The sequence below is a fragment of the Eurypyga helias genome, unplaced genomic scaffold (assembly GCF_000690775.1).
Source record: "Eurypyga helias isolate BGI_N326 unplaced genomic scaffold, ASM69077v1 scaffold45313, whole genome shotgun sequence".
NCBI classification, from domain to species: domain Eukaryota; kingdom Metazoa; phylum Chordata; class Aves; order Eurypygiformes; family Eurypygidae; genus Eurypyga; species Eurypyga helias.
In genome coordinates, this window is record NW_010241416.1 from 194 (window position 1) to 9946 (window position 9753).

At 48.4% G+C, this 9753-nt stretch overlaps 1 protein-coding gene across 1 annotated transcript; it reads right to left on the minus strand.

Moving 5' to 3' along the window:
- Positions 1 to 867: 867 nt before the first annotated feature.
- Positions 868 to 6027, minus strand: LOC104507449 (keratin, type I cytoskeletal 19-like). The gene is given in 9 exon segments (XM_010148736.1): positions 868 to 1156; positions 1723 to 1853; positions 2323 to 2549; positions 2730 to 2855; positions 3292 to 3453; positions 3838 to 3873; positions 3875 to 4004; positions 4552 to 4634; positions 5491 to 6027. Coding segments are annotated over 9 exon segments (1410 nt in total). The 5' UTR covers positions 5980 to 6027; the 3' UTR covers positions 868 to 1130.
- Positions 6028 to 9753: the final 3726 nt, after the last annotated feature.

The following is a 9753-nucleotide window of genomic DNA, read 5'->3' on the forward strand; positions in this document are numbered from 1 at the left end:
TGCACAGCTACAGACGCCCAACCACCCTTGGCTGCCCCAAGAGGAGATTCAGGATAAAAATGTCATGTTGCCATGTCAGCCCTGGGCTCCACTTCCAGTCACCCCGGAATAAAGGCCCTTGCGTGGCACAGTCCCTCTCCCCAGACAGATGTCCCACTCCAAAGAGATGGGATTTGCTCTGCAGGGGCAGACTCACCCAGACACGCTTACATTACTGAAGTGCATAAAAGGTGAGGTCAGAAGACGCCTCCCTCCCCCCCGACTGCAATGCAGGGCTGTTAAGACGTGTAGAACTGATATCGCACTCCCCAGCAGCCAACACAGCTCACAGTTAATGCCTGACACATCTGGATTGCAGCTGGAGATGTGCACCAGCCTGGCTGCTAAGCCGCTGACAGTGTGTGGATAAACACCACTGAGCTTGCTTTCTCATGGCAGTTTCTGGCACTGATCTCTCTCTTCTCCTTTCACTGAGGAGTTCCAGCTCCACTTACTTCCTCCTTTGCTGTTCTACAGTGAATTTTAGCACAGCGCTCTGTGGGAAGCACATGGGGATGTGCCCAAATTGGCTGTTCATGCGGGTCATGGAGGATGTCAGGCAAGAATGGGCAGCGTGTGCTCCACGCTTGGACAGGGCGGAGGTGGACAAGACCCGCAAGGTCAGCGAGGCCGTTCTCTAGCTCCCACTGGCAAAGCAGCTTTGCTCCCAGTGGAGCACGATCCCGACCGGTTTAGGTGAGCCTTGTGCAGGGGCTTTTCCCGCTGGGCCACGGCGAGCCTGCGTGGCAGGTCTGGTGCTGTGGTTTGCCCCTGGGCCAGCCCCTGGTTTTCTAAAGGAACCCAGTTCCCAGACACGGGTTTCTTGATTGCATCAGGCAGAAGCAAAGTTTTATTAGAGAAGTGTTTGCACCAGCAGGTACATTAGTGATCCTGACTAACTCTGAGTTCTAGCAATTACAGCATTACAGAAGCAGCAGAACGGAGGTGCCCCTCAACAGGCCCCTATAGATACATGGCAAAGCGTCGCTGGGTTACTTCTACTTTCTCTGTAGAGAGGCATGCAGTGAACATCGAGTGTTCTTGTTTTGGCTGTAGGTTCCTCTGTATCTCATCTTCTAGTCCGTTATTCCTCAATCACAGATTCTCCTGCAGGTCACTGCAGAAAAAGTACAGCAACATTAACTGATTGGAATGGAGAGGAAATCCTTCAAATAGCAGAATTTTGGTCTGTGTAGTGCCCTTGTTTCAGAAATACACTCTGCCGAACAAGAGCAGTTGGCAGACAACCCCGGCAACCCCAGAAATTCCCTAAATAATTGTGTTTTAATGGGAATTTGCACTTGGTGAAGTTACAGATTTGCTCTTCACTCCTTCCAGACTGTCTTGCTAAGCTGTTCGGCTGGTGTCTTCTTTGCTTCTCCTTCCAGATCTTTTCTTTATGCCTCATTTCCCCAGCTTTCACCTTTAAGTCCTACTGCTCCCCTGGTCTCTTGTTTGCGAACTGCTACTCCAGCTTGTCAGAGCTCTCTTTAAACCTGTCTCTTAGGGACACAGCCTACTTGGCACCGCAGTTGGCTCCATTCTAACAGATCGTAGCTGCAGTGTAGTAACTCTGGGAAGACACCAGTAACGTGTCCTGGGAGCGTGTGTTGTCTGCCGGCCATATGGCACAGGAACAGACTGACAAAACCCGTTTTCCTTTTGTGGAATCACAGCTCTTACCTTGTATATCGCCGGTCTTGCAGGGTGGGACTTGGGGCTGGCAGTGGGAAGATGAAGTTGTATAGGTGTGGCTTGTCCTAATGACTCCTCCTCCTACACCGGTTCCTACTCCGATTCCTCCTCCTCCGTGACTAGTGGGATAAATTTGATGAGAGAAATAGGGAATTTTAGAACATTACATGACACTGCTGACTGACTACGTGACACAAAGTCTCCAACTATGTCCCTTAGAGGGGTTAGGGTACTTTACATTGCACTCTTTTTTCATTTTCAGAGCTGCTTTGCATTTGTGCCCTCGTTTGGCATGAAAATGCAATGCAGCTTTGCAATTAATTCTTCTCTCGCCACCTCACTATAGAAAAGAGTGCTGGTGTGAAGCGTGTAGTTTGTAACTAGCAGTTAACAGATCTGGTTTCTCTGCTTTGCAAATCCCAAGGAGTGACACTGAGTTGACTCGAATGTTCATCACAGTCAATGAGACAACTTTTTCACCTGAGTGAAAGCATTAAGATGGACTAAAGATTATCTCAGATTCCCAGTCCATAGTACAGGTCCTTGATATTTTCATTTATTTCTTTATCCCTTTAGAGATCTACATACATAAGGTCCTGCTGTCCTCCTTCCAACAAGCACCGATAGGTCTGAATCTCCTGCTCCAGGCGGCACTTGACATCCAATAAGGTCTTGTATTCTTGGTTCTGGCACTCTATTTCCGTTCTTATTTCAGCCAATTGCTGCTCCACGCACGTGATCTGGTTCTGTAGCTCACCGAGGAGGGTGTTGTACTGGCACTCGGTCTCAGCCAGAGAGGATTCCAAGTTGTTTCTCTGATAAACAAGACAACCGAACAAAGAAACAACATTCCTGTAAGCGTCACCTGGAGGTTATTTCCAATACAAAAATGAAAGAGCTTTTCACCACCGTCGTGCTGGTCGGTAGGGCTGGCTGTGCGTGCCAGGAAACCCAGCAGTAACCGCGTCAGGGGGGTCAGCAAGCTCATCACTTACCTGGCTGAGCTGAGCTTGGAGATCGATTTCCAGGGCTTGCAATTGGCGTCTCAGTTCGGTGACTTGATTGTTGCACGTCTCTACCTCCTGACCGCTTGTAATAACCTCCCGATTCACCTCCTCAATCTGAAATCACCCACCAGAATAAAGAGCTTCAGAGAATATCTGTGTACTTTGGGCTGGCTGTCACAGAAGCAGAGGGTAGCTAGCAAAATGAAGGTGAACAGGGCGAGTTCTCTGTGCACTGGGCATTAGCCGCCGGCTGCCACTGCCTGGTCTTTTTACAAATCCCATTAACCTCGTGGCTATTAAGTGTCTTTAATCCAAATGTGGAATTTCTCAGATCCAAGAACACACCACAGGGCCTTGCGGCAAATGCTGCTGTCCCAGATGGGACATAACGAACTGGTCGGACAGGCCTGTGTCTCTGTGGAACACGGGGTGTAATGAGTGCTGATCTCAGCTTCATCACAAAGGAAGAGCTGCTTATTGTCTCCGCGTCTGTTTTCTGGGGTTCTCCTGTGCCCTGCACTGCCGGTCAGCTTGTGCCGCAGCAGCTTACCTTGCATTCATACCAATCCTCGACTTCCTTCCGGTTGCGCGCTATCAGTGTTTCATACTGGCATCTCAAATCCTCCAAGATTTGCCTGAGGTCTGGTCCAGGGCAGGCATTGACCTCCACGCTCACATCTCCAGTCGATTGTTTTCTCAGACAGTTCATTTCCTGGAAATACAGCCCAGATCAGACACATCCTGGCTTTTGAGAGACACGGCAGAAGGGCAGAGGGCTAAGAACAGCTCTCCCTGCAGTGCATGCCTCCCATAAAGCTCTGGAAGATGGTACAAGTGCTTTCCCCCATAAATCTGCTGGGTAATTTCTCTTCTCACCCGCTGGAGTCAGCAGTAACTTGTGCTCCCAACACCAGCACAGCCCTGAGAGGAGCAGCCACCCCTGCCCAAGCTCCCGCACCCCCAGGACCCAGACAGGTCTGAACCCGGGAGTGTGGGACGAGGGAGCTGTGGTGTGAGAGGGGTTGATCTGTGCTTTCAACATTAGAGCACACTGGTGCAGGCTCAGTTTGGCTCCCAGGGAAGGGCAGGACCCTACCTCCTCGTGGTTCTTCTTCAGGCAGGAGAGCTCCTCCCCCAGCCTCCCGCAGCGACTCCAGCTGTGCCTCCAGGTCACACCTGCACAGCGTCAGCTGGTCCAGGACCTGGCGCAGCCCGTTGATGTCAGCCTCCACGCTCTGGCGCAGGGCCAGCTCCGTCTCGTACCTGGTTTGTGCAAGAGCGCAGAAATTCAGAACAGTAACTTCTCACATGGGCTCCGTTCATGCAACCACCTCCTTTCCCCCTGCCTGCTCTCGACTGTGTGTTGTCCATGCTGAGTGCCCTGTGCACTAGGTTTCTGCACTGCAGCTGATCCCTGTTGTGCGAAAGCTTTTCTCCCCCATCTGTTCTTGTCCTGCTCCTGATCACTGTGTGTTTGACATCCCTTACTCAGCTGCATTTCTGGTTTGTTGATCCCAATCTGCACTGGTCTGTGATGGAAATGCACCAACTATACCACGAAGGACCACTCCCTCCAGTCGATCCCCGGCCCACACCAACACCACTGCCAAATGTTCTACCCGAAAATACCAATTAAGGGAGGGCTGGTGACCGAGAGCAAAACGCGTTTCATCACCCCATCCCGTCCTAATGTGGTGTTGTGGGGAAGCTTGTCTGAAGGCTCTGTAATTAGTGCCCTGAGACTCTGCAAGGACGATGTAAAGCAGCAGGGAGGAGGCAGGCGGGTTCCTCTGCACAGGGGGGCACTCACTTCACACGGAAGTCATCGGCAGCCATCCTGCTGTTATCGATGTCCAGGATGATCTTGTTGTTGTCAATGGTTGCGCAGACAATCTGGAAGAGAGCAGACCATGAGAGACGTCTCACCTCTCTCTGCTGCTATACTCTGCAGTTGGGTAGTAACTCTTCACAATTTCCTTTTTCTGTTGCCTTCTGAAGTACCCTTGTTCCCAGAGCAGAGCAGTTGCCGGAGGTTGCTTTGCCTCCTTAACTCACACCCAGTAAAGAGGTTGACTATGTAGAGGTTGGGAGTCGAGAGTCATGAGACAGGACTTCCCAGTTTCAAGGTCTGAAGGCAAGTTCTGAAGGTGCTTCATGAAGAATTGAACCTCAAGAACCTCCCTTGAGACATTAAGGCTCAGCTGACATCCAGGCTGGCATGTTCTTGGCTTCAAGCTTAAGGATCTTGAGGGAAGACAGTTGGAAGGTGTCTTTAAGCCTTAAGATCAGCCCTAGCTTTCATTGTGGAGATATTAGTATCAGGCACTTTGTGCCACCGCAGCAATCAGTTTTAAATCCTCAGCTTTTCCCACCTAGAATTTATAATGCTTTATACAGCATTTCCTATGTATGATTTGCTCTTGTTCTATAGTTCTCTTTGCTTTGCTCTTCCTACTGGGCTGACACCACGACATTTCCTCAGAGCACACTTGGTAATGCCCTACTTACAATTGTGTAGTGAAAACACGATGTAACAAAGCATCCTTTTCCTTTTCAAGAGTATTATCCCACCTTGCAGCATGCCTCTTGAACACACACCCACACTCCACAAGATCAGAGGAGAACTTGCCAAAATGTATGTTTGCAAAGAGGTTTAACAGCACCAACGTTGCCCCTAACAATAGCAGTAAGTTCTAAACACAAAACCAGAAATAAACTCTAGAGGAGGAACAGCTGAAAAGGGGGTTACCTGATTCTGAAGATCTTCGATTTCTTTGTAATAGCAGCTGTAGTCCCGGGGCTCGCAGGAGAGTCCCTGTGTAGCATACCACTCTCTGATCCTGCATTCCAGTTCAGCATTCTCCTTCTCCAAGCACTTCACCTTGTCCAGGTAGGAAGCCAGGCGGTCATTGAGATTTTGCATGGTGACCTTCTCATCGCAGGATGAAAGCAAACAGTCGCCACCAAGACCACCAACAACCACACCGCCTCCAAGGCCAAAACCCAGGCCATTGCCATAGCAGTTGCCACCTCCATAGCTCCCACCAGCCAAGCTACCAACACTCAGTCCCCCTGCATAATTCACTCCACCGCAGTAACTCCTTCCAGAAAAACCTCTGCCACTGCCTATCCCATAAGAAGAAATCCGTGCTCCACCACCACCACCAATGATACAGCTGCCACCACTGCTCCTGCCTTTGCTAGACATAGTAATAGTCTCCTTAATGTTGCAGCTCATGGTGACAGCAGTTGGAAATGCAAGCAGAAGCCCAAAGCAAGATGCACAGCTTGATATTAAATCAGACTGCGAGCTGTCTGCTGCAGCGAAACCCTATTTATACCTTCCACAGTGGGTGTCACCACTGATTCTTCTTCCCATAAGGCTGGCTACTCTAGCCGTCGGTGCCAAGAATAATTTCTCAAAGGGAAGTTTCCTTTCAAGAATCCTGGTAGACCAGGAAGATACTTTACATGTCTCTTGCTAATTTCAAAAATACATTAGCAATAATGTTTTATGAATCATCAGCTTTTTGTTTATGATGCAAACTTTACAACATTAAGCCAGGAAAAACACTGTCCTAAATTATATACCAGGAAGAAATCATTAAAGGTTATTGCATCAAAGAGCTCTTTATCTCTCATTAATTTATTTTCATTTTATTTTGAGTTGAATAAGCAGTTTTCATGCGAGGTGCTGATGTTGGAATATGTAAGATGAAAAAGAAAGAATAAATATGAAGTTTGACTCTCGAATGATGTATGAGGAATGATGTAAGAACTCTGTGGAAAGATCAGAGACACAGAGATTAACCTTTCAATCTCTCCGTTGGCAAAAGGACAACTCCAGAACACTGCTACGAGACAAGGGAGGCCATGGAGTGATCTCTTAATGGACATGGATGAAAGGTTCTTCCTAGGTGATTGTGGCTCTCCAGTAATTCCCAAAGGATTTGTTTCTCTGAGGAGAGCATAAGTAAGGGAAAAATACTTTAAATATTGTCCTTGGTTCTGTGAAAGATATTCCTGCAGTTTTCATCATTATGGATAGTGCTTGTTGCTAGGGAGGGTGGGTGTTTTGAAACAGAAAAGGGGAATGGAAACATCCCATGGGCAATTTCTCTGTCAGTATGTGCTGCATTTTAATAAGAGGCTTGGGAATACTGTCCTAGGAAATATAAAGATGGAATTGCTGAAACAGCTGGCAGAACAATGGTTGCCCAATTCACTTCTACACTGGCTTGGAGAAGATGGATTAAGTGCAAACTGGAAGTTCTTCTCTACCACTAAACGTCCCCAAATCTTAACTAGGCAGAGAAATTAAAAAGTAAGAACCCTTTCAATCTTCTGACATCAGAATTCAGGCTAAGCTCATTTTCCTGAGACGCTTTGCTAAGACTCGAGAGCAGTGGCCTTCTCTCTGGGGAGAACATGCTTCTGCCAGCTGTTGAGCAGGCGCCGGGCATTCCACAGCTTTCTGAAGCCAGCCAATTCTCCAAGCCTGCTTCACCAGGGAACACGGGAGCTCAGACTATTGCTCAAATCCTCACTCTGGGTCAGGACTGTGGCTTGGAATAGCTGTTATTGTGGCAAATAAATAATCCCATTTACTGAAGGACTAAATTATCCCAGTGTTCGTGGATTTCCCCCTCATTCTATTGCTCCTCCTCTCCTTATTTCTGTTGAAAAGATGCCTCCCCTTATCTCTGCATCCTTGGATGTTACTTATCCACTACAATGAAATCCAGCAGCATTCCAGTGATATCTCCAGCAGGAGACAGAGGTTTGGAGAGACTTGCTCAAAGTTATTTACCCAAAGACAAGGAGCTCGCCTCCGGCAGAGTCGGCAGTTGAACCTAGGGCTCCTGTGTCAACTGCAGTGCCTGGATGTCAGCCTGCCCTCCCTTCCAAGCTGTGCTCCCCTCAGCCCCTACGTGCACAGGAGCAAAGCCCAGAATAGGTAAAACTCTAGTAAAGTTGTTGTGTATAGGAAGGAATACCTGGATTTCATTACTGGGACTGGAGAACATAATTGGAGTCAGGGTGTGGCGGTAAGAATGAACCGAAACTGGTGTACTATTGCAACGCTCGAAGCTTTGCCCGTCTTACGTGTGATTCTTCAGGGTTTCCCAACAGCTGTCTGCAGCAAGCATCTTTCCTCTCGCCACAGTTATCATTTAGCACATCAGAGTAATGCAGGCAGAAACATGGAATGACCTACTCCTTTGTGGGAGTGGAAGATGTCTACATGCCTGCTGTGGTAGCTATTGCGGAGAGCAGCGGATGGCCTCTACCCTCTGGAGACACACTGGTCCCCTGTGGGCCTGTAGCTTTATCCCTCAGACCCACCTCCTTCTGCTCCGGGTCTCCAGCAGGCGCCTTTGCCTGCTTGCTCTCTTCCTTGCCGTTTTTTCCTTTTTGTCTTCAGAAAATGGGGGCACTGGTTAAGCTAAGATAAAATTAGGTAATTGTTCTGAAGACCTTAAAAAATAAATTGAGTTTTCCTTGCTATTGTCATTCAGTTATTTGAACTCATAAGTTTCCTGGGTCTGTCTCATTAACACAAAGAAATATGGAAATCTCATGGAAATGTAATTTCCAGCTCAAGGTTCGCAGCTCCGTAATTTGCAGCTCCTTAATATATGGGTTGTTTCCAGGGTGTTTTCTGCTGGGGAACTGGTTATCATAAGCTACCTTCTCATGAGCTGCTTTCCAGACGCTCCCCAACTTGCAGGTCCACAAACAACATCACAGTGTCTTAAGAGCTGAGTCTCTGCACCCCAGGGGGCTCTCCAGAGGCATATTCATAAAGTCAGCATCATTAGAGTCCTCCTGGCCATGTCATTAGGTCTCTTTCACCTCTCAGGAATTTGGGACAGATCCTTAGGGAAAGCACACGCTTTGTGCCTGCCAGACCTGGTGGGAAGGATGGGAAGGCCTTCGATAGGAGTGCAGGGAATCAGGTGGAGCAGCTAGATGTCAGCAGCAGTTCGCAAGAGCAGGAGCTAGCCCAGGCCTGGTGGGAATCACCTGGGGCTCCCAGAAGACAGCGGCAAGCTCTGTATGCTGTAGGTAGCCCAGAGCCCCCAGAAGACTGCAAACTGGAAAAGGGTCCTTACAGTATCTTTCTATTTTTAGCAATGAGAGTGTGAGGATGGGTAGGTTGGGAAGGATTGAGGTCAGGCAGGGCAGCAGTGGACTGACTGTCTTTTCTTGCACTGAACAGGGGAGGAGAAGACAATGGGAATGGGAAAGGGATTTATTTTCCCACTTCTCAGCCCGAGCTCTGAGAACAACTGGGATAAGAGTCCCATCAATGGAAATTCGCCATTACACCCACGATAAGTATCTCTTTTGATCTCTTGTGAAGTAGACATACACAACTACTGAGAGATTTCTGAGATTGTCTGGGACTTTCTGTAGGCTGGAACTGATCAGTAAAGACTTGATTTAGAGTCTTTGTTTAAAACCCTCCACCTACAGCCACTCTTTGGAGTCAGTACGCAATCGTTCCAGTGCTACGTTTCCTTATTTTGCTCCAGACCTGGATACCGTTGGGTTCAGTGACTGGTAGATTAAATAGAAGAAATACGACTGAGCCGTCTTCTCTACGCGGTCTTTAAGGCAGGAGAAGGGCACCTTTCACCTGCTCCCTGGTACAGTAATGGTTGAGCTTCTTCAGACACTTGCTACCCACCGGGGTTGGAGACGCTGCTCTCCTGGAAGGTTTGATGTTGTTAAGGCTGTTTCTGTAGCAACAGAGAAATTGGTGTCTATATAAAAGAACTGACACTAGAAAAGTGTGCCAGACTACACTGCATCCTGAAACGTTTTGTCTTTATACTCTTTCTCCTGGTCCTCGGAGGCTGGCTGTTCCATAATCTCCAGCTCTCGATGGCAAAGGAATAACCGGAGTTTTGCTTAGCCAGGTCATTGCGTAAGTGAATATGACTCTTTCTGTGACAGCCCCATCGCAGTGTTCCAGAAGTAACAGCAGCCACATCCCGTGCTGCTC